Here is a 25,713-nt window from a genome sequence, read left to right as displayed (position 1 = left end):
GCCTAAAGGTGGCGCTGGTTGAATTGGCCTAAAATCCTCACGGGAGGTAGGACCCGTGTTTCAGGTGTTCAACTTATCTTACAATGTACGATTTCCTGGTATTTTGAGCTTTATCTTTTGATTCTTTTAGTCATTTACTTTTAAGCAAACTAACAACAGAAAAGCTCAGATTTTGTAGAAACAAAACAGCCTTTTTTTTTATACCTCTAGAAAAAACCTTTACTCAAAGTGTGGCTCATTGCACTACTCAAATAGCGTTGGTCAGCCTTGGTCTAAACCTTTATGCCAAAGGAGTGGAAAACTTCTTCTTAGCATGGGAAACAGGCTTTGTGCCCGGTCCCTTTTTATCCCCATGTAGACACGTTGGCTGATCAGCTGTGGATGCAGCCAGATGGTCTGCGCATTCAGAGGGTTGCTCTAGTGCGCCTCTCCTTCCTGCAGGCGCACTCTCCCTGCTCCCTGCTCCCTGCTCACTCGGTACCACCAGAGATTAACCAGCAACGATGCAGAGGCTCACAGTGCACACGCACAGGCAAGAGCATGCAGGGTTTCCCCTGCCAGGTTCTTTTCATCCGAGGGAGCTTTCGTATCAAGTGGTTCTCAAGGGCAGAGAGAAATGGCAGGTGAAAAATGCTCCCGTTCAGTCTCTTTGGTCTGCCAGACAGTCTTATATTAATGCTAATGTCACAGTCTTCTCTTCTGAAGTACAGTAAATTGGATCGCCTCTAATTCACAAATGGTTCGGGTTCAAAGAGTTCCCTTGTATGTTGGTTGTTTGGAACTTGAAATATATTTTTCTCAAGGAAATGCTGATAAATATTGTGGCTAAGGAAATAAATGAGCCCTCAAAAGTCTATTTCACCTAAATCTCCTTGCTATATAATGCTAATGGGGGTGGAGCAGCAGACCACTGAGTATTAGGCTAATTGTATGGGGAGGTAGGCCCATTTCCAACATGAGATTCCAGGGACACATCTCTCTCCATTGGGTTTCTACTATTTCCATTTATTTTTTATTGAGTAGTAGTCACAGAGGGTGTTCTCAGTACCTGTGATCTATAAGTGGCTTTTGTGGCCTACTCGTGGGCTCTGGGAGCAGAGGGAGTCAGCTTAGATGCAAGTAGAATAATCAGTGGTAGTCAAACTTTCTCTAATTTCCCTGGCCACTTGTCACCTCCTACTGTTGTTAAAGATAGTGTATGACCACAGGATCCGGGCCAGGTGCTAGCAGAAAGAAAAGGGAAATGAAAAATAGTAGACGGGCAGGGTTTTCTCTCCATCTCTTTCCTCTCAAAGCTCATATTCTGCTCCTGTGAGCCTTACCTTCTATTGGCAGAGGGATGAAATGAACAGTGAGGAATAGGACTCAAGTACAAGAGATGCTGGGCAGGGTGCCCAGACCCTAACAACAACAGCAGCAGCAGCAACATCAATGACAACAAAAGAATAAAGGGAGGGGAAGAATGAGTCCCCAAGCAGTTGCATGGAGGGATAAAATTTTCTCTCTACTGTATTCTTTTCTTTAATTATGGGTAAGTGTATATCTCATTTTTTGTTTTCTTCCTTCTACTACTCTTCTTATTTTTTTTCTCATCTGTCTAATCTTCAAATGATCATGTTCTTGAGGGTGTGGTCTCATGTATTCTTCATTTGTAACAGTATACCTTCTCCCAAGTAATCCCACCCATTCCCATGGAGTGACCTCTATTTGTCATTTCTTTATATATCTAGCCTTGGACCTCTCTCCTGAGCTCCAGACTTTTCCTTTCACTTGTATATTGCTTTTACTATCTCAAATGTAACTTGTTTAAAGTTGTCGTCTAAAGCTTACTATGTCTAAAGTTGAATGCCACTAGAACATAAACTACATAAAGGCAGGGGTATTTTACTGTTTTGCTCACTATTGTATTCCTAGTACCTAGAATAGCAAATGGCGTGTGACAAATAATATGTGCTCAATAAATATTTATTGAATTGACTTTAATTTCCTCCCCAAGTATTTCTGTTTATCTGACAACTTGCTTCAGCCATGGACCTGTGAGGCATCATTGATATGTTCTTTCTTACCTCTAGATTTACCTCCAGGCCTTTTGATCATCCAAAAGAAATCTCCAATTTTTATATTTCTCTCCAGACCTGCTTCTTAACTTTTGTTCAAACTCCTAAAACTTCTTGTCTGAAATACTGCATTAGCCTTCTATAGGGGTTTTCTACATAGTCTTCTTACTTTCATTCATCCAGAGTCTTTTCTTCATAGAACATCCAGAGTGACCTTTATCAGAAACAGAAATTAGGAAAAAATACCCTTTGCTGTAGCAACAAGCAAAATAAAGTATCCAGGAAAAACCTTAACCAAGAATGTAAAAGACCTGTACTCAGAAAACTACAGAACACTGAAGAAAGAAATTAAGGAAGATACAAATAAGTGGAAGCATATACTGTGTTTATGGATTGGAAGAATTAACATGATCAAAATGTTCATAGTACTTAAGAATTTTGTAGATTTAATGCAATCTCTATTAAAATACCAATGACATATATCACAGATATAGAACAAATATTTCAAAAATTTATATGGAACCATAAATGACCATGAATAGCTTCAGCAATTTTGAGAAAGAAGAACAAAGCAGGAGGGATCATAATACCTGACATAAAACTATATTACAAGGCCACTGTAATCAAAACACTCTGGTACTGTCATAAGAACAGACACATAGATCAATGGAAAAGAATAGAGAGCCCAGAAATAAACCCATCTCTCTATGGTCAATTAATATTGTATAAAGGGGGTGGAAGCATAAAATGGAGTAAAAATAGCCTCTTCAACAAATAGTGTTGAGAGATCTGGACAGCTATATGCAAAAAAAAGAAAAAAGAAAAGAAACCTGACCACCAACTTATACCATACACAAAAATAAACTTAAGATAGATAAAAGACTTAAATATAAGGCATGACACCACAAAAGTCCTGGAGGAGAACATAGGCAGGAAAATTTCAGATATTCCATGCAGCAATATTTTCACTGATATGTCCCCTAGAACAAGAGATATAAAGGAAAGAATAAACAAATGGGACTACATTAAATTAAAAAGCTTCCGCATGGATAAAGAAAATATTAGCAAAATGAAAAGGGAACCAACCATATGGAAAAATATATTTGCTAATGATATTCTTTGGACAAGGGTTTGATCTTGTCATAATATATACAGATCTCACACAACACCAGGAAGACAAACAATCCAATTAAAAAATGGGCAAAGGACTTGAACAGACACTTCTCCAAGGACACACAGAAAGCCCAGAGACATATAAAAGGATAATCAGCATCACTAGCCATCAGAGACATGCAAATTAAAACCACAGTGAGATACCACTTCACACTCAGAATGGCCATAATAAACAAATCAACAAACAACAAGTGCTGGCAAGGTTGTGGAGAAAAGGGAACCATAGTGCACTGTTGGTGGAAATGCAGACTGGTGCAGCCACTGTGGAAAACAGTATGGAATTTCCTCAAAAAACTAAAAATAGAACTGCCTTTGGACCCAGCAATTCTACTGCTGGAATTATACCCCAAGAATCCTGAAACACCAATTCAAAAGAACCTAGGCACCCCAATGTTCATAGCAGCGTGATTTACAATAGCCAAATGCTGGAAACAGCCATCAGTAAATGAGTGGATCAAAAAATTGGTACATTTACATAATGGAACACTACGCAGCAGAAAGAAAGAACTCCTACCCTTTGCAATAGCATGGATGGAACTGGAGAGCATTATGCTAAGTGAAATAAGCCAGGCAATGGGAGACAAATACCATATAATCTCACCTATAAGTGGAACCTAATCAACAAAACAAACAAGCAAGAAAATAGAACCAGAGACATGGAAATAAAGAACAAACTGACAGTGACCAGAAGGGAAGTGATGGAGGGTAATGTGGGAAAAATGAGGAAGGGTCATGTCAAGGAATGTGTATAAAAGACCCATGACAAAGATAACAGTGGGGGGAGGATTGAATGTGGGAGGTAGGGGTCGGCAGGACAAAGGAGAGTAATGGGGGGAAAATTGGGACAACTGTAACTGAACAACAATAAAAAGTAAAATAAAATACAATAAAATAAATTTGATCATGTAACTATTTTGAATAAGATTTTCCAAGTTTGTTAAAACAGGCCAACAAGGCCCTGCATTATTTTTCCCAGCCACACCATGCTACCTTATTCATCTTGCTCCACACACTCTGATCAGCATTTAAGTGGAACACATTAAGCTCCTGCTTTCCAGGACTTGACTCAAATTTTTTCTCATTCTCCCCAGTCTTCAGTAAATACATTTTCTCACTAAGGACTCTCTTCTCAGTTTGGTATGTGTAGTCCTGCGCTTAAAATATCACTAGTCTCACAACAGTATAATTTCTTTTTTAAAAAAAGATTTTATTTATTTTCAAAGAGGGGGAAGAGCGGGAGAGAAGGAGGGAGAGAAACACCAATGTGTGAGTGAAACATTGATTGGTTGCCTCTCACGAGCCTCCAACTTGGGACCAGGCCCACAACCTAGGCATGTGTCCTCTCTGAGGATCAAACTGGTGACCTTTCACTTTGCAGGATCATACTCAACCAACTGAGCCATATCATCCCACATATTTCTTTGGTGGTTTCCAAATCACATTTGCAATATTTGAGAGAGCCTGTGAGGCCTTTCCTGGGTGGGCTCCATTTACCTTTCCAGGTGCACGTTTGCTGACTCTCATCAGGTCCCCTTCTCTTCCACATCCTTGCAGTCAGGCCACGCCACATACATTACAGCAGTTATTCGAATGTGTCATGTTGTCCACACCATCGTATACACCGTTACCTTTGCCTAGAGTGCTCTGCCGATTGTGTCGTCTTGTCCACTATGGGTTATCCTTCAAGACCCAGCTCAGTCATCATCTCTTTGGGATATCATTCCCAGAAACAGCCCTTCTGTGGCATGACTGAGGTGCCCCATGTCTGTGGGCCAGCAGACCACGGGTGTTCTTCTGCCTTCACACTCAACATGGTACACTTTTCACTTTGTCTATTTCCTGTACTGATCATGGGCCTGGAGGACAGGGATCTGTTCCCTTCATGTGTGTCTTCCCAGTTCTTGACAGATATTCACCTATACAGAAGAAAAGATAACGTTCAGTGTTTTATTATGGATAATGGTCAAGCTTCATGTGGAAAAAAGAGGGGGGGGATAACTTTCCTACATTTGAGAAAAATATTCCTAATTTTTTTGTGAGTTTCTTCATATTTCTATTCTGATACAAACATTATTTTAATGAAATGATTCTCTCCCCTAAATGACTTGGCAGTTATTCAGTCAGAATAAAGATTGGGGTCCTGCAAAATAAACAGAGGACAATTAGTTATTTTAAAGTGTGTCCACCCACAAAGATTATTTTCTTTCTCTTCATGCCCATTTGGTAAGATGGTTCTCTGGGACTGTGCAATTATGAATGAATGGCATTGAAATGCTTGAACGATAATTTGTAGGAAATACAATTATGAGAAGTTATTAGTGGGAGTAAATGAATAGTTTGTTGGTTAACAGGTCAGTGTGGAAAGTCCAAAGTGGTTAAACATTGTATTAAATTACAGGTTGAGATCATAACCCTTTTCATTGAAGTATATTCATAAATTATTGAGCTTTTTAAACTGTATTTTTATGTTTTTTTATTTGTGGTGGGAAAAGGAAGGCAGCCGCCCAACCTGGGTTTCTTAAGGGATCTGTGAAGTGAGATAACTTGTTTGAAATGTGTGTGTGCAAAGCTTTCTTCGTCAGAGAATCAGTCAGTCCACCTTGTGTGGCATTTAAATAGCATTTATGAAGTAAAGAATGTAAGTTTTTGAGTATTAATATCATTGGATAAAATTAATTTATAGATATTTCCAGAGGCCAAGAATTCCATTATATGTCTAGTTCTTTGGCTCTGGATTCAGAAGACCCAATTTCAGAATTTGGTGCTGACATCTCATTGCTGTGTAATGTTGTCCTTGAAACATTTTAACTTCCTAATCTGTGTGCACTATTAAAAGAAAAAACAATAGCAACAGAAACAATTCATACTACAGAGTAAAACTACTTAGCATCAGTTGGTTTATTCTAATTTCTTAATAAATGTTTGTGTTATTTGTGGTAATTTTTACATATTAGATATTATATACTCATTTAGGTATATATCTCATGGAGGTTTTCAAATAAAGGTCTAGAAGGCAATATTCAAAATAGTAGATTAAATCCCACTGGGTTTAATGCTAATCTTGAGCTCAAGACCACATTAGGAATTTTAACACATATAAAACATAAGGCGGTGGCCCTGCATTCAAGGTGCTAACTGTGCAGATGGGGAGATAGGACATGTGCACTGTAATTATTACAGAATAATTTAGTACTGAAACATATGGTAGTGACTATCGGTTACATAACTCAGATCTCCCCAGGCCTCTCTGAGACTGCTCAGCCTGTGGATGTTCTAGTAGAGATCACAAAAATTTTACTGTGTACCTCCCCCAACTCTCACAGAAGCTGCAGCCTTTCCAATATTCCTGCCCGCCTATTACAGATGTTCTCATGACAAATTTCATGCAACTAGTCTGCTGCATCTTTCTTGAAAGCATCTTTCATGCACATTTCTCCCTATTTTGGCTCTCTTGGCCAATGTCCTCCATTCAGGAAGGTGCTGGGGGCTGCCTCATCCCTGCCCCTGCTGCCGATACCTGCCATGGGAATGCTGAACATGTGGGTGCCAAGGACACAAGCTTCCGTTGCTGTCCAGGTGGTCAAACCCTGAGGTATAGGAATGTGCTACATCCCATAAGGAAGACTTGTGACCTCTTCTCTCTCCCACTCAGGGTCCTACCTAATCATCCAGATACCAAAACTCCGGAGTGCTTGTTTCTCCGTGACTTGGTCATGATTTTCCTCATTCAGGACATATTCATTGGACACACATTATATGCAACAATGTGATATGCATTGGTACCAGGATGGTGAGCGAATACAGGTCTAACTCCTCTTGTCAGGTGTAATAGGGGGGAAAACAGAATTATATGAACAGAGGTCAAATCGCAGTGTGTTAAATGCTAGAAAGGAGAGGAAAAACGTGATGTGAGGGTTTGACCTAGTTAGGAGGTCTCAGAGGCTTTGATGAGGAGTCAAGTTTAACATCATTCTGAAGAATGAGGCAGAGTAAGCTGATGAGAGAATCCTAACAGGGGAGGATCAGGTGAAAAATCCATCCGGAGAGTCTCTTCAGGTTCTTTCTTCAGGTACAGTGGTCAGAAGAGAGAGCCCATATTTGAGACAGATCCCATGCTGTCTCTGGATTATATTTTTTTCTCAACTGCTCCTTATGTAAGCTTCTTTACCCTGTTAAAGCGAATCACACAAATGACCCATAAACTAGCTGGACATGTTTGGGCATGCCTAAAGCTCAGATGTACACACTTTTGAGTAAGTAAGGGCCCACAGCGCTATAATGTCCATAGGAGGAGGTGGACATCATCATGGGCTAAAGTGCCGCCTGAAATCCAATGACAGAGGTAGAAGAATTGGTGACATGAAGAACACAGACATGAAGGTGGAAGGGACAGAATAGGCAAAGGGAGAGGTAAGAATGAGCCTGTTAAATGAGAAGAGGTGAAGAGACTAGACTTCCTGGAATAGAGAGTTTATTAAGGAGTCAGAGACAATAAATTAGAATTAAATTCCATGTGGATGGAGAGTCTTAAATGTCAGGAAGGGAATTTGGCACTTCGTTACTGAGTACTGTAGGCAGATACTACATGTTAAGAGACAAAGAAGGGATGTAAATAAAATACCTTAGCAAAGTTTAAAAACTAACAATGCAGAATAGCCAGAATATCCAGCTCAGCTGATTATTATAATTATTTTGACATTCTTGAATTTGAGATGATGATTGCTCATCCAAATGTCAGTATCTACTATATAGCTACAGACACAAGGCTGAAACCCGTGAAACACTCAGGCTTGATGTTTTAGTCATAGCTTTGCGATGAGAGTGAATAAATTATGAGACAATTTTACCGCTTTAAAGAAGTTCTATCAACATTTGAAAGAACATAAGTATGTTAATAAGTCTATGTTAATAATTAAAAATGCATTTCAAAGGTCCTCTGATTTTTTTCACTCATTTGATTAAGAGATTTGATTAGTTGAGAAATATATTTGTTGTCTCTACTCTTGGTTCTGCCATGGGTACCTTACGTGCTGGTAAGTCCATAGTAGGTGTTTGTTGCATATAGAATATTGTGAACAATTGATCATAGACTTTAATAACATTTTGCCTTTGATAAACATTTTCTATTCTCTTTAGAGATTTTTCTGTGTAGACATGGAACAACCAATCATAGAAATTCACATACACATGCATATACATAAAAATACACTTTATTTCACTTTATTTTTCCCAAAGGTTAAAACAAACAGCAAATAAAGTTAAAATTATTTTCTTTGAGGATGATTTATGTCTTAATTTTTACCTGCCCTATAATTAGAAATTTTGAACTCTTTAAATGTTTTTTAAGATAAAATTATTGCCCAAGTAAACTTCAAAAATTACATCATTAACCCGGAGACCTTTCTAAGCCTGGAACAGCATTATTAGTACAAGTGCCCACACACAACGGACAAATAAGTAAAGAGGGAAGTTTAAAATAATTTGAAAATGATTTATTGTTGGCCACCTCTCTAGTTTGAGATTCAAGTATTATATTATTTGAGTGCAGTAGGGGAGGACAGCATGTTGCTGTGGGCTAAAGGTGAATTACGATCTATTGCAAAGGAGGAAGGAAATGTACTGAGGAAAGAAGAAGGAGTTGGGAGTAAGCCATGTGTTTTCGGAAGTATTGCTTCAGAAAATGCCTTGAAAAAAACCCTTTGCCTTGACCCTTCCTAGAAAAGGCCAAAGTACACTGGGAGACAGACTACCTTCTTGAATCTTTGATAGGAGAAGAGAAGCGTACTGGCATGGGAGAATCAGGTGGATGCTGTGAATTGTAAAGCAAACCAAGGTACCTAGAGACACAAGTTACCCTCCAATTTTGCATAGCAATCCTATGTTGAATACATCCAGTTTTAGAGTTTGAAAGGATCATTTAATACACCATATTTTAGCACAACCAATCTGAGGTAACTGAATTTATATTCTACTAACACTATTTGTAAAGTGAGTTGAAGTCTTCAGATTAGAAATTCAGTATAGACTTCTAATAGCTTTTGTTTTTACTTGGAATAAGGGAGAAGTGGTAAAATTATATACTCAAAACAAAGTGATGTAGAGAAGGAAAAGACAAACATTGAGGGTCTATTTTGTGACAAGGTCCAAACTATGTTTCATAAATATTACTTTGTTAAATCCTTCTAAAACCCTATGGGGGAAGGCCTTGCTACTTATGCATTGTAAGTGAGGGAACTGAAGCCCTCTCTTGAGTTTATTACCCAAAGGAACATGGTTAGAATATGGCAATATTGTGATTCAACTCTAAGTCTAGTCTGACTCCAATTCCTAGCTTTTTTGTTTTCATATTTTTCTTAGCATGCCACTGCCAGTCCTAGATTAGTTTTAGTGCTACCATATGACAGATTAAAAAAAAAACTGAGAAAAGTGAAGGCATTGGTGCTTATTGAGTCTGAAACTTGCTTTCCCAAGTTCTTCGTTCACAAGATTCTTTGGCTGAGTAATGCCACATTTGTATTCATTAAAGTGTCTAAAGGCAAATGTTCCTCCCACTGCTTTAGGTTCACTACCAGAAGTAATTGTCACCCATCTTCGAGCAGCTGCTCATGCCCGTGACACAGTGTTGGCTTTGGAAGATGCTGTGGACTGGCACTCTGGGGATGAAGTTGTCATCATCAGTGGAATGGGGGGCGAAGGGGCCACACCCATGGAAGAGACTGTCCTTGTGGACGCTGTGCAGAATGCAGACCTCCATCTGAGATCGCCCTTGAGGTACTGAGTGACAGCTGGGGTTCGTTAGGTGGAAGCAGATGAGGTTTTAAGTGTGTTGGTGTCTGGGCATTTTTTTGTCTTTTGATGATCTAATGTTAATTTAATAATGCTAGACATTTTGACAAAAAATTACAAAGCATGCATTGTTTGGCAAGTTGCTGTTAAGAAGATTTATACTTCTTAAGTAAATTTCTCCCGTAAGACTCTAGAACTTCCATATTATAGTAAGTGGTCAATGCAATTGTCAGTATATTTCCTCATTTTCACATACTTGTGCACATAGTTCATGCCTTTGTATTTGAGTTTCTAAAGAAATAGACCTCCAAATAGAGTATTATGCAAATCTAGTGGCTTACTATCCCTTAATAAGATTCAGAGTGGTGTCTACAGATATTTCTTTTTCTTTTTTTTTTTTTAGATATTCGTACAACTTCACAGAGAGTTGGGTGGCTGGACAGCACCATATTTTAAAGGCCACAGTGGCCCTACTCAGCAGGAGTGTTACCATTCGAGGAAATCTCACTAGCGAGAGGACAAAGTTCCTTGCTTCATGCCAGGAGGCTAACGCTTCAGAAGGTAGAGAAGTATTTGTTGGGAAGTTGAAAGAGGGAAAAAGAATGTTCTTAGTGTCAAATGATATGTGGCACTGCTGACTTCTTTCAAAGTTGAATAAACCCTTACCCTTTGCATGTCCGCAATATTCTGCCATTTTTAGAATGCTCTTAATAAATTGTCACTTCATCTCCTGTCCTCAGCAATTGTGTGAAAGAAATAGACAACAGTATCTACTTGAGAGATTAGCTATTTCTTTTGGGAATAAAATTTTGTTAAATAATTAAATCTGGAGAGTTGAATTAAATTTCTAGGTAATCTTAACTCTGATTCCAAGTCCCTTCTAATACTCTCAGGAAAAGTGTTTAATGCCAGTCATGAATGCAGGCAGCACATTCGGATTAGACTTGTCGGCCTCTTCCCTCTCCTCTACCTCCACTTCCAGAGTTTGTTTTCTGGGTGAACTACCACAGACTTTAAGTAAGTGGTGGGAAAAGTCAATTTATCTTCTAGAGGAATACCAGGCACTGAATCACAGTGATGTGCCTATTAAACATCTATTTCAGGGATGGTTAGTTTAGTAGGTTATGTTTGGGTTTCCCAGGCTGTAGATTATGAGGCTTTCACATGATGTGAAGATATCATTTGTCAACTTTGGTCCAGGATGGCGTGGGTGTCAAGGATGACTCCCAGGCATGAGCTCTGGATGGATGATGAGGCTGTTTATTGAGATGGGAAGAGGAACAGATTTTGGGGTGGGAGGGTGGCAATCATGAGCTTAATTTTGTACATTTTGAGACTGAGATGCTAGGCCAGCAACTGAGGTGAGATGTCTGGTAGCATCTGGAGCCTGGAAGAAATCTTGGATGGAGTTAAAGATCTGAGTCACATCTACATATAGACACGTGTGGTATAATGTTAGGATGTGGTCGGGAGAGAGGGGACCTGACTGCACCCCCAACCACCTCAGTCTTCTAGGTCACAAATGTGTCATTCTGAAAAATGTTCGCATGCCGTGGGTTAGAATCCAGTAACTGCCAATTTTAACAGTTCGGCTGAGTATGAGATCTGGGTTCTATTCAAACGCTTTGGGATTTCTCGTATGGGTCTTCTCAGATCATACTGTGCAAAACTGCGTTTGCTATTGCTGCAAGTGAGACCATGCATTGGGGTTAAGCCATGGTAAATCTACTAGATTCTAATGGGGAAAAAATTCCTGATTTCAGCATAACTCTTACACTTTACTACAAAATTCTCAAAATAAACAGAATTCACATCTTCACTAAAAACATGTCACTTACCTCTTCTGTGTGGGGGGCTGTGAAGATAGCTAAATACAATAATACAAGGCCTGACCACATAAAAATGTTATGGATCACTGACACAATCAAAATTGTGATATATCATAAACATATAAAACACCTCTTTGTTTACCTCTTATATATTCATCTGCTGCTGCTAGCAAGTGACTAAACTTTGTAACTTACTGATGATTATTTACGATGGAATGGTACATCATTGTGAATTAGTGACACATCTTCCTTGGTTTGTGAACATGGATAATAAAGAGTCAGTTCAGGAGATGATTTCTTAGTTCACTCCACCACATGCCATGTGTCAACTGAAAGTGCCCTGCAGACTTCTGGCCAAGATGGAGGCGTAAGTACATACACTTTGCCTCCTTGAAAACCAAAAGAAGGACAATAACAAATTTAAAAAAAACAACAACCAGAACTGTCAGAAAATGGAACTGTATGGAAGTCTGACAACCAGAGTTCAAGAAGAAACATTCATCCAGACTGGTAGGAGGGGCAGAGATGGGCAGCTGGGGCAGAGAGGATGCATGGTAAGATGGCTTGAGGGCCCATGGGGGCAAGGCAGTGTATGTTGATCCCACATTCGAGTGTGGATAAACTGGGAGGAACAACTGGGGAGAGAGACAGACCATAAAACCCAGGGTTCCAGTGCAGGAAAAGAAAGCCCCAAAACCTCTGGCTGTAAAAACCTGTGGGAGGTGCCCCTGCAGGAGAAACTCCCAGTCTCACAGGAGAGTTCACTGGAGAGATCCACAAGGTCCTAGAACATACACAAACCCACCCACCTGGGAATCAGCACCAGGAGGACCCTATTTGCTTGTGGGTAGCAGGAGAAGGGACTGAAAGCCAGCAGAGAGCTGAGCAAGTGGCATCATTCCCTTTTGGACTCCTCCCCCACATATAACACCCAAACTCAGCAATGTGAGTTGTCCCGCCCTAGTGTATACCTAAGGTTCCACTCCTTACAACATAACAGGTGCACCGAGACAAAGAAATATGGCCCAAATGAAAGAACATATCAAAACTCCAGAAAAATAACTAAGTGATAAAGAGATAGCCAACATATCAGATGCACAGTTCAAAACACTGATAATCAGGATGCTCACAGAAATGGTTGAGTATGGTCACAAGATAGAGGAATAAGTGAAGGCTATACAAAGTGAAATAAAGAAAAATATACAGGGAACCAACAATGAAGGGAAGGAAACTGGGACTCAAATCAATGATATGGAGCAGAAGGAAGAAATAAACAATCAACCAGAAGAGAATGAAGAAACAAGAATTCAAAGAAATGAACCTCCAGGACAACTTTAAATGTTCCAGCATCCACATCATAGAGGTGACAGAAGAAGAAGGGGAAGAGGAAGAAATTGAAAACTTATTTGAGAAAATAATGGAGAACTTCCCCAATCTGGCAAAAGAAACAGACTTTCAGGAAGTCCAGGAAGCTCAGAGAGTCCCAAAGAAGTTGGACCCTAGGAAGCACACACCAAGGCACATCATAATTACATTACCCAAGACGAAGGATAAGGAGAGAATCTTAAAAGCAGCAAGACAAAAGGAGAAAGTTACCTACAAAGGAGTTCCCACAAGACTATCAGCTGATTTCTCAAAAGAAACCTTACAAGCAAGAAGGGGCTGGAAAGAAGTATTCAAAGTCATGAAAGGCAAGGACCCACATCCAAGATTACTCTATCCAGCAAAGCTGTCATTTATAATGGAAGGACAGATAAAGTGCTTCCCAATAAGGACAAGTTAAAGAGTTCATCATCATCAAGCACTTATTACATGAAAAGTTAAAGGGACTTATCTAAGAAAAAGAAGGAGATCAAAAATATGAACAGTAAAATGAAAGCAAACTCACAACTATCAACAACCAAACCAAAAAAAAAAAAAACCCCAAAACAAACTAAACAAACAACTAGAACAGGAACAGAACAACAGAAATGGAGATTAAATGGAGGGTTATCAGCAGGGAGGTGGAAGTGGGGAGAATGGGGGAAAAGGTACAGGGAATAAGAAGCGTAAATGGTAGATACAAAATAGACAGGGGGAGGTTAAGAATACCAGAGGAAATGGAGAAGCCAAAGAACTTATATATGGCCCATGGACATGAACTAAGTGGGGGCACTGCTGGTGGGTGGGGTTGCAGGGTGGAGGGGAGTAAAAGGGAGGAAAAAATGGGATGACTGTAATAGCATAGTCAATAAAATAAAAAGAAAAACAGAAAGTGTCCTGGGGTCCTGAGGTGACAGCACTTTGCAGTGTGTACTGTGTCCGTTCAGTCTGCTGTCCTCTCTGGGAAGGAGGCAGCAGTGCGGGGGCTGCTCCGTTACTTCTGTGGCACCCTCTGCCATTTCTTCAGTGGCATTATTGTTCTCACCAAACTACAAAGCAGCAAAGTGAAGGGGAAGCCCACTGGACAGTTTAAGACTCAAAAGAGCCGCAATTATGCTCAGCAGTTACATCTCATTCCCTACAATTACCAACCACGAGAAGGTCATTTTATTGCACACTCCCCCCAGGGGATCTTTTGGATTGAAATAAGCATCTATTTAGGTTGGGTTTGTGGGTTATAGTTAGCCTCTTCGTGACAGTAATTAAGGTGATTGATTGCAGGGGTTGGGGGGGGTGCTTCTGAAAAGAATAGAATGAAGGCAACATCATGTCCTAGTTATTGGATGTTTTAATTAATAATCCAAATAAGGAGAATCAAAGTGAAAAGAAAGTAAGATTATTAAATAAAATAAACTGTAATGCTTTGTCTTTGTGCTGTCAGTGCCTTTCAAACTGTGAGATCGGCCCAGAAGCATGTCATATATGTATCAGGGCCCCTAACTTCATTCTGCATTTCAGGCGATTTGCAGCACTGTTTGTATTCCAAGAGTGAGAAGATGCTGGGATCCAGGGATCTGGGGGCCAGAGTCATCATTCAGTCCTTCCCTAAGGAGCCCAGCCGGGTACAGTTGAAGGGAGTACAGTTCCGGGACTTGGGTCAAGCGTTCCAAAAGCATCTGAGCTCTCTGACTCTGGTGGGAGCTATGAGAGGTAAGGGGTCCAGGCCTATGACTTCTCACTTTTCTTTCTTCTCCACATGCAAGGCATTACATGCCAAGGGTCATGATAGGTGATGTGTGGGGTGTGTAGGGGTCGGAGATGGATAATTGTACTCTAGATCTATGCTTCTCAGACTTTAGTATGCTTAAAAAGTCTCTTGAGGAGCTTATTAAAATTCAGAGTTATGGACTCTGCCAAGACAATTCTGGTCTAAGGTGGGCCTAGGCATCTGAATTTTTGATAAGCAAGTCTTATGATTCTGGAACAAGTGGGCTAAGTAATATGCTTTGAGAAACATCACCGTACATACAATACATGTGGCGTGAGCCACACAGTCCCTGTTGGAATCCTGCGACTGCAGGCAGGTTGACATTGAATGGTACAGACGACCAATACTGTGGCAGTCCAGCACAGCAAAGGGCGGTTCTCTGTGAGGTTGTTCTGACTCAGGGGAATCCTCTGCCCAGAAAAATGGAAAGAATGGGCTGAGAACCAGGCACTTTTCCCGGGGAATGCAGAGCAGGCAGAGTGTGCTGATCTTGGCCAGAGCTGTGGAGATAGAAAGGGAGCAGGAAACATCAAATGAAGGTGGGAATCACTGGGTGAAAAATAGGATTAGAATCAGAAAAGAAGAATCTGATCACGTGTACTGATAAAGGTTCCAAAACCAAAGTTGAAGGGTCAGTCATAGGAGAACCCATGGCAAACACCCGATGCCAGAAGCTGACACCCAGAGAGTCAGAACTGGGGTCAGATACTAAATAAGAGGATAGAAGTTTCATTTGAGTTACCCTCCCCATCCATCAGCACCTCCAGTATTTGCACATTCTCACTTTGCCTTCCTTGGAAAGGGAGGTACTCCGGGGGTGGTGCCTGACAAAGGACATCAGGACATACTTAGTGGTTCAGATGGTCCTTGAGAGATGCTAAAATTTCAGCAGACAATGACGGAGACAATTTTTGAGGTTATTGATGGCAGAATCCTGGCTAGCCAACTACAGCATATATTTTCTCATTTCAAATCAACTATATGCCAAGAACGTCTATTTATTCTAATGTTCCATTATCTCTTCCACCTTATTCATTTATTTTTGACATTCACTTAGGGATATGTTTCCAAACATGGCTTTCTCTAGTGCATGAGAATGAGGAGTATCTCAGTTCCCTTACTATAGGGTGGGGTGCTTCCCCTTCAGCTTTGTAAACCCACCATAGGCAAATGGGAGAGTCGTGAGCCTCAGGTCAACCACCAGCTTTGCTAATGTGGAATTATAATCTTGTACACCGGAAAATTATATAATGTCATACACCAATGTTACCCATATAAATTTAATTTTTTTAAAAAAAGATTCTCTGGTAATCTTAGGTAATCTGTGGTAATTAACCAAAAAGTAAGTATTATTGCCCAGCAAGTACTGCCCAGCTCAAGAAATGATGACCACATCTCCTCATGCCAGATGCAGTTTCAAAGATCAGGGTTGGTCCGTAAACAGAGCTCTTTCGCGTCACCCTTAACTTCTCTCCAGCTGCCGTCTGCCACCCTGTGATGGGACTTAACAGCCAGCTGACAGCCAATTGGGAATCTTGATGGCCGTGCAGTCTTCTGTGGTTTGGCCATACTGTCTCTGTCATAGGTTTTTCTTCATCATTTGACCCTTGGAGTCTACCCGCTTGTCTTTGGTACCGTTGAGGCAACTTGGCCTGAGTTGCCCATTTTAAAAATTTGATATCTGATTCCAAATCCTCATTTCCTGAGTTTCATCACTGTGTGGGAGAATGTTCTTAGTTATTTGATAGCTTGCTTTGGAAATGATCTCCAAAGAGATCAAGATCTGAGGAGCCCTCAAGATGCCCTTCCAATTCTTACCGTACTCTTTCTTATGCAGATTCCTACGTGCTGGGCTGCACAGTGCGGGGCTCCTTCAGTAGAGGCCTCAGCCTGTCCAGGACTTTGGGCCTGAAGGTGGACAGTAATGTGTTCTACAATATTTTAGGCCATGCACTGCTGGTGGGTAAGTGAAACCAGCTTGTTTAATTTGGGTATTCTTGAGTAAGACCCACAGTTTTTCAAAAAGAGTTATCCCAAAATTTGAATTTCCAATTTATAAAAACTTGAGCTTTTGCTCATTAGAAATAAGCTGTAGTTAAAAGTTCTAAGTTTAAATTTAGTTATTGGTGATTGGCTAACTGAGCTTTACCAGTAGAAAAATGATCGTTTAAAGCTGACATTTTAAAAAGGCAAAAGATTTGTGCGTTCTGAAGAGAAACCAGAGTATAAAAGCTGACATTTTAGTTCAGGTTAATGAATATACAATGGGCAGTTTTAAAATTTACTGTCAGCAATTTTCACAGTGATTCAAAGTCACATAAATAGGTCTTTGAACCATGTCATGGAAAGTCAAATGTGGATGCCGGACAAGGAGTTAAAAATCTCGAATTCTGTTTTTAGCTGCTCCTGTGGTTAGCTGAAGAAGCTTGTGTTTCAGAATCTTGTAATTGGTCTCTTGCATCCACTCATTTTTTCTTCAAGTTCATTCCCATTGCAGAGCTCAGAATTACCCTTAAAAAATCTCAAATTGCATTATATAATGTCTCTTCTTAAAACCCTTTAAGAGTTTCTTATTCCTTAGAAAACAATCCAAAATCTTTAAAGTAGCTTAAAAGACTCCCTCCCTAGTTTTGCCTCTCATAACCTTTGTAAACTTGTCTTGCTCTTTTTCTCTCTCTCTCTCCACTCTAGCTACACTGACCTCTTTTATTTAAATTATTTTGAAAGAACACACTTTCTGCTGCCTCAGGGCCTTTGCACAGGTTTTGCCCCCTGCAAGATTGTGTTCAAGCTCTTTTAGCACCAGTCATTATGTATCCATTAAAGACTATATATCCTGTTTCAGATAATCAGATTAATGTCTCTTTGTACCATTAGATGTCACGTGAACATTGTTTCCTTGGCATTTAGCGCATTAACCAGTACATTGCAGGTGTATTTGTTGAAAGCAATGAATTAATTAATGAACAAAGGATCTTTGGTTGTATCAGAATGAAAAAGCAAATCAGAGGTTTTCACTGAAAGTAAGACTATAACTGTATTTGTTAAATAGTGTTTTATATTTAAATTAACTCTGTGATATCTTTAGTGGAAAAATGTACGTGTTTCATTTAAGAACAATCTGTTAAAGATAAAAGCTATAAAAGGTCTAATCCTGAGAGGGAAACTGTTTAATGGGAAACTATGGATCATATAAACTTGCTTTAAAACATATCCCAACTTTAAAAGGCAAAGAGCTCTGGACAAAAAATAGTGATCAGATGCAAGAAAATCTTTTGACTGAAAGAGGACAGCTACAGGTCAGTCAAACCAACAGATGGAGGGTTCATTTTCTTTATTCTTAGCTTTGCCCATGTAAGAGAAAACTCTGCTGAAACCCCCCAGGGCAGAAATTCTGAAAGGAGCCCTAACAATATTATCTTAGCAGAAAACAATTACTGTATATGGAATAGACATTAACTAGACAAGGAAAAAAACCTGCAGAAGGAATTTAGCCTTTAGGGCTTGGGTGTTGTGAACTGGCTGCTCTTGACATCTATTGTACTGCAGGGGACGGAATTAGAATATTTGGTTATTAGTGCCTGATAGATAACATACTCAATTCATGCAAAATAAGTTTGCAAATCCAGACTCTTGCGAAATGACATGGGAAGCCCAGATACCTAAGACCTAGAGAAGAGGACATCTGTGAGGCTGTGCATCTGTGGGGCTGCTCTCTGCTGATGCTAAGTGGCTAATCTCTTTCTCTCCGTAGCGTGGCCCATGCTTTTATTTTCTTCTACTCCATATCTTTGTGGTTTGGGTGCGAGGGTCCCAGGTATTCTCCAGCCTGTTCCTCCAGGACGTTTCAGGTCTTCCAGAGGAAGAGAGAGGCATGTAGACAGCTCGTGGCCCATTTGAATAGCTGGGGATGGGTCTGGAGCTGACACTGGGTGTGTGGCATTTAACTGTGGAGACAGTCACTTATACTCTTTCTAAGAAGTAGAATAGTAGATCTATTCCTTTGTTCTTTTTTAAACTTAAACTTTTGATCCCTGATACTCTAGAACCAAAAAGTCCATATAATCAGCATCTCTTTGCTTCATAGACAAAAACGACAAAAACAAAATCAAGACAAGCCACACCCCAAAGGAGAAATGGTATTGCATGTCCCTTGTTTTCCTGGGTCACCTGAAATGTGCTGAAGTAACGTGACCTTTGTTCTCAGGTACATACATGGAGACAAGATATATCCCTGGGGAGGCTATTCCTGGAAGAACAAATGGTAAATATGTTAATGGGTTTTAAATATATTACAATCCATTTAAGTTGTCATATAATTTATAGACAGGCCTGATGGAAGAATGTTAGAGAACTTAAATTCGTTGAATATAATAGATGTTTTGTATACATATACATATATGTGCAATTATGTGAATTATAATGGATGTTAGTAGAAATAAGAATGTTGAATTGCATAAATTTTAATTATGTTTGTGAATCTCTTGGCTTTAATTTCTTCTCTTAAATTAGGTGGATCAGAACAAGGAAACGTAATAAGAAACAATGTGATCATCGGTGTTTCTGGCGCCGAGGGCCTCTCCAGTCCTGAAGTGTTGGCGCCGGCCGGAGTCTATGTCCGCAAGCCCTCCCATGTCGTAGAGGTAAGGTCTTCCCCAGGAAGGTCAGAGCTAAGAGGGCGTACAGGCCACTCCAGAAGTTATTTGGAGTGGCAGCATCAGTGGTGTGGTGCAAAATGTTACTTGCTGCGCACTGGTGTTGAGAAACTATGATTTTGTGTTCGAGAAGTGCTTGAGGATAAAAGTAATCACTTCTCAGAAATCCCATGATGCTCTTTGAAGTGATATCCATATGGAGCAAACATTGTAGATGCTGATTCTTTTCCGGTCACTTAAATTAATGCAAACTAAAATATTTCCCTGAACTAGCCACTGTGGTACCAAGTTTTGTCTCAATACCAATATTAATTTCCTATTAAATCTTTAATATATTACTATATATTAATATACTTATTCACTATATATTAATATACTTAGCATATTACTATATATAAATCTTACTATATTATGTGGTCATACTGTTACACTTCAAGAATGTTCAAAACTGAGGGTCAGTGAAGTTAGGGGGTGTATGAGTTATGTCAGATTCAAGGGTGAATGTAGTATATACTCTAATGGCCTTGATATTTTATTATTATTTAGTACACCTTAACATTACTTTTCCTTGGTGAATTTCCCTCTAAACACTTTAAGAAATTAATTTTTCGGGTACAGTTTAACCACAGGTCTGTGAATGAGGAACCGCATCAGAGCAGTGGGAAGGCCATTCGTCTCCCCCTTTCCAGTGATTTTACCCCATGGACGTCCCCCTCTGCGGGACAGTCCTCTGAGCGTCTACTCTGCCATCACAGTTATGCCAGGTTTCTGCAGAACTGAGGGAATGAAGGTCTCTGTATCTCTCTGATCATCTGTTTCTAATTACTTCTGGCTGAATCACCCCTGACGAATGTCATGCTTATCTCCACAACCCTCCTCCAGACTCTTAATTACATTTTTCCCAAGTGCTTACACACCATTCTGGGTGCCTAATGGGGCCAGCCAACCTGCCAGTGAGGAAGGAGGCAGGACCGGCTGCATGGGTCTAAGGAAACCAAACTAGACAATGAGAGCGGCATTTGACTTGTTGGTAGCTGTAGGGCTGGTTATGCAGCTATGCCAACGAGCTTTGGGGCCTAAAGAACTGTGTTTCTGGATACTGTTTTGGGTAACAGAACCTTGACTACATTGAAACATCTAGAGGTAAATAGACCCTCAGGGTTGCCCAGCTCATCTCCCTGCATGAGGCTAGAATGTATCCAAATCCCCTATTGAATGTCCCGATGCTGTCTGTTTGATATTGCTTCATTGAGTAGCATGTGGTCTCCTGGGCAGCTGTCTTGGCTACTAGTCAACCACAAGAATAACCAAGCTGGCTACAGGTCTGCAGGTGCAGAGGAGCAGAGGGCCAACCCAAACGCTGATAGGCCACCCGGGCCTGTGCTGTCGGACCTGTGAAACAGTGCCCGGTCGGCAGTCGGAAAACTGAGTTCAATTGGAAAGCTGTTTGATCCCCATTAAATGACTTCCACTTTTATTTCTTTACTTTCTTCCTCTTATGTTCACTTTACAAAATTTTAGAAAAAGGTATAATGCACATGTTTTGAGAAGGAAGTTTTCATTTAAGCCAGTAGTGTAGATTCATTAATTATAGTCATTAGGTGTATTGCTGACATTTTTTTTTCAATGACCTTAAAATTCTGTAGTTCTTTTTCTATTAGTTATTAGCTTTTACACCTCAACACAAAATCTGAAACACAGTAGTTTCTCAATACAAAATCATTGAATATAATGAATGAATGAATGAAGGTGTAATTACCTAACCAAAGAATGAGGGGGGAAGAAAGAGAAAAGCAAAGAACAGAGTCCAAGAACCCATAATCATTTTGATGTCTGAAAAATAAGATGTTTAATCTGTAGCAGCATTTAAATCCTGTGGGACTCACCCCTCAGTGTTAAATCTTGTGGAGTTTAGTTCAAATTATCAGCTGTGCCACTGGCATTCTGCTATGCTGCCTCTTCTGTATTCTATTGTCTGGAATGTGCTTTTTCCAAGGACATAGCTGATGATGGCCATACATGGCAAAACCTAAAAATTATAAACTTCTGATGACCCTTAGGGCTGATGGTCATTGCAGCCACTGAGCAAACAGTAAGTTAGTGTTTTTAAGTGTGTCCTGTGTGGACAATACAGAGAGTACTTTGAAAATATATTTTAAAAATACACGTCTATTCCAAAGGTGTAATAATGAGGCTACAATAACAATGATATGTGGGGTGTGTGCGTGTGTGTGTAATATGTGGAAAGAAGGAGATGTGATAGAAAAATACTACTTTTTCTAAGGTTGTTCTGATATTCAACAGAAAGGCACTCCTCGCTCTGAGGAACTGTTTTATAGGTGGTGACTTATATATTTGTCTACGTGAGGGCTGTAGAATCAAACTTAAGGGAATGTAGTCAGGTCTTGCGTGAGCTCAGTTTTTTTTTTTTTTTTTACCCCCATCTCCTGCCTTACTTTTCAGTTTTTTTACAGTCTGGCAAAATATTTTTTAACAGCCACTGTATTACTGTTATTAATTAGGATTTTCTTTTTTAAACTTCTAATTTTGAGATAATTTTAGACTCAGAAAAAGGTGCAAAAATATAACACAGCATTTCTGTGTGACCTTCCTCCCGTTTTCCCCACTGATAATGTAACCATAACCATCACCACTGCGCAATAGCAAAATCAAGAAATTGACAACGGGACAATGCATTAACTAAATTAATGCCCTTATTTAGATTTGAAGAAGACGACATAAACCTAATGCCTGGGCAACCAACCCTGCAAGCCTAAACTGTCTCTCCTACATACATGAGTCTGACCTTGAACTCTCTGGCCTGGCAGGCACGCAGTGATGAAACTGATCCTTAAGTCTCTGCAATGGTTTGTGTTGGATATTAGTCCCGAGTTTCCCTGACCCAGAGCCTAGGACCAAACGCATAGCCACAGTGCATGGAATTTTCCTCCACTTCCAGTCAGTCATCTTTACAGCTAACTCACTATCAACCCTGTGTGGTAAAGGGGATTTCAAGTGTGATACTCCTTTTTAGTTTTTATAGCCACAACTGATGTGCCTGCTTCCCTGCCCAGGCTTCAGCGGAACTAAATCCAGGGAGAAGCAAAACCTGAGCTTTGTGCTTTCTTGCTAGTGAGGACTCAAGCGTGATATTCCTGAGTCTCCAGGGGACCTGTGGTGTTCCTCTGTATAAACCTTAGAAGGACCTGTGTTGTGCTTTCCAAAAAGTTTGGTGGTGGCTCTACATGCAACACCTGTAGCTCTTAGAGCACCCCATTTCCAGCTGTCTTCCCCTGGCAACCCCAGCATCTGCGTCTCTGACTCGTCAGGATTCCTTGTTACCTGCCCCGAGGCTCCATCTCTGCAGTACACATAACCTGTGGCAGCCTCAGACTGCAGGGTCTTCGCTCTCAGACAGTGAGGGCCCGTTCCCTTCTAGAGCTCTGGAGTGCCCCATGTTTATGGGGGTTTTGGAAGTTTCCTATGGCCAGACTCTTGTTTAGGATAGCCCATGGGAAAATCCTGAAGACCAACGCTTCAGAAACACCCATTTAATTTGAGGCGAATTTGTTCTGGTTTGTGAATCAATTTGGTAAGGAATTCTGTGTTTAAAGGCCCAATTTCAATTCTCTCACTCTCCCCACTCAATAGCTAATGTATATTTAAGAGCTGCCTGAAGGGTTAACTCACTTTTTTTTCTAGTAACTATAGATGCACACCTCAAGGAGCTGGCTGACTTGAGCAGTTAATTTCTCTCTGGAATTTCTCTTGCTTGAATGTCCATAATACACTGACTTCCGCAAAAAATTGATTTCCACACAAAGTTCCCTGCTTGCCTTAAGCCCTTCCCCACAAGCCGCCGGCTGCCTGAATAAATATGTGGATTTTCCTCGTGAATCATTTGTAGCATACCCAATTGCAATGGAGAGTGAAAGGGCCGAGAAGAATGTGATCCAACTGTTCAAGTGCTTCTTTTGCAAGAAAACTCCTCTTTGCCGGCTAACTGAAGACCCAAGTTGGAATATCATGCCCATCTGTAAATGCCCTTGAAGAGCACTTACATATACCCAGATGCTTCATAAATACTAATGACATTAGGGCAGGTGATTCAACAAATCTCTTCATTTGCTTAAAATATGTGCTCTTTGAGCACCTGTCTGGCAAAGGTGATGAATAAGGATGTAGCCCTTGTAATATATTCTTCGAATGTTTGAATCTTGCCCGTTCTGGTTCAGTCTTAGTAATGCACTAGCATTTCACTGGTAATGAAATAGAGGTGTATGTAGTGCACCCTCATTACAGAAAATGTGGTGTTCAAGAGGCCCCCATGTCTTAACCCTCAGGTCTTACATACTCATGGCCTTGCCCATGGCTCACAGGTGTGGCAGAAACACAGCTGCTCAGCACGGGCTCCATGGAAGTTGGAGCTTCCTATCTAATTCCATGAGGAAGGTTTCAGTTGGGTAATGTCTTTGGAAATTTCCAAATGCTCCCCAGGGAACAAGATCATCCCTGATTGACAGCCACCGCTCTAGACTATGCCACCTCAAGATACTGGAGTGTTAGCAATGGCCCTGGTTCCTTGAAGTCATGTTAGTAATTCCACTTCACATTTGGTGATATCCAAAATGCACCTTTGCTGAGTACAATGTGGTAGGTAAAACATGTGCTTAGAATTTTCAATGACCTCAGGAGATTGAGGAAATGTTCAGAATCCAGAAGAAAATGGGCCCCTTGTCCACAAAGGAAGAAAACAGTTGTATAACTAGGTGAAAAGTGAGGAGTGACTGGCTAATTACAAATACCCAGGGATCCGCAGTGAATTACTGTATTTTGCCATATGTAATACGCTCTTGTGTATATTGTGCACCCATGTTTTTGGCCCAAACTTTCAGGAAAAAAATCTTTCATTTATATTTGTTAATTCAATTATTTATTTATTTATATTTAGATACTTTTTTGTACTATAAAGGAATTTTGGCATTTATTTTTGGACATATTATAGCACAAGAAATTTTATGTAACAAATAATTACAAAACACAAGAACAGATACAAGGTTTTTCAGGTACTACCTATGTATAATGCACACCCTTATTTTTCCCTCAAAAATTTGGGCAAAAATGTGCACATTGTATACAACAAAATACGGTACAACTAAAGTTAAGGGAAGAGCTCTGTGATTGTGTCAGGAAGTGCTGGCTGCTGCCTGCTGGCCAGGCTTCCAGTCTCGAGGTTATCACTGGCCCTTCCTCACACTTCCGCAGAAGCTGGAAGCCTGCAGGGATTGGAGCACTGGGGCATTGGTTCCTCCTCCCAGAAGTTGAGTACTGGTGGTTTTAAAACAACCTATTTCATTTTTTTTCTCCCATATTGACTTTGCTCGGGTCTATGTACACATGTGTGGGTGTGTGTCCATGTGTGTATTTGAGTGTTCCTGGTGGAACATGTGGCACACCCAGAGAGGAATGGGCTCTTTAAAGTCCCCTCTGTAGGGAGCACTGCTATATTATGATTTTTTAAAGTTTATTTTTCAATTACAGTTTACATGCAATATTATTTTGTATTAGTGTCAGGTGTACAGGTGAGTGGTTAGACAGTCATATACTTTACATAGTGATCCCCTCAGTATTTCTAGTGGCCCAGCTGGCACCGTGCATAGTTGTTGCAATGTGATTGACTGTGCTCCCTATGCTCTACTTTGTATCCCCATGACTATTCTGTAGCTGCCAATTTGTACTTCTTAACATCTCACCTCTTTCACACTCAGTTATTGTACTTGGTTATATTAAAAAAGATAAATACTTCTAAGAAAAAGAAAAAAAATCAACATAAAACATAACTTGCCCTTTCTTGGGCAATCTTTTTCCTGGGATCTGGCAACAGACTTCCCCCTGATTTACATTCCTTTTCTTTTTTTTTCACTTTGAAATGTCTTTTATTTTTTTTCTTTTTTAATCTCTTTTTGAAATTTAATCTTTATTGTATTTTTTATTACCATTTAGTCCCCTTATACCCCATCCCACAAGCAATCATCACACAGTACTTTTTCCTTTTTGCTCAATCCCTCCACCCCTTAACCTCC

General features: G+C 40.1%; 1 protein-coding gene across 2 annotated transcripts in view; it reads left to right on the top strand.

Moving 5' to 3' along the window:
• Positions 1-25,713, top strand: part of PKHD1 (PKHD1 ciliary IPT domain containing fibrocystin/polyductin) — a 447,336-nt gene that overhangs the window by 165,632 nt on the left and 255,991 nt on the right. For both annotated transcript variants that reach the window (XM_024558059.3, XM_045193323.2), the window contains 6 exons: positions 9,791-10,001; positions 10,420-10,577; positions 14,726-14,917; positions 16,813-16,938; positions 19,183-19,239; positions 19,488-19,618. In XM_024558059.3, coding sequence (XP_024413827.2) covers positions 9,791-10,001; positions 10,420-10,577; positions 14,726-14,917; positions 16,813-16,938; positions 19,183-19,239; positions 19,488-19,618 — 875 coding nt within the window. The remainder of the gene's footprint in view (positions 1-9,790; positions 10,002-10,419; positions 10,578-14,725; positions 14,918-16,812; positions 16,939-19,182; positions 19,240-19,487; positions 19,619-25,713) is intronic.

Source organism: Desmodus rotundus, chromosome 11 (genome assembly GCF_022682495.2).
Source record: "Desmodus rotundus isolate HL8 chromosome 11, HLdesRot8A.1, whole genome shotgun sequence".
NCBI lineage: Eukaryota > Metazoa > Chordata > Mammalia > Chiroptera > Phyllostomidae > Desmodus > Desmodus rotundus.
The sequence above is the reverse complement of the archived record's forward strand: the minus strand, read 5'-3'. Positions and strand labels throughout refer to the sequence as shown.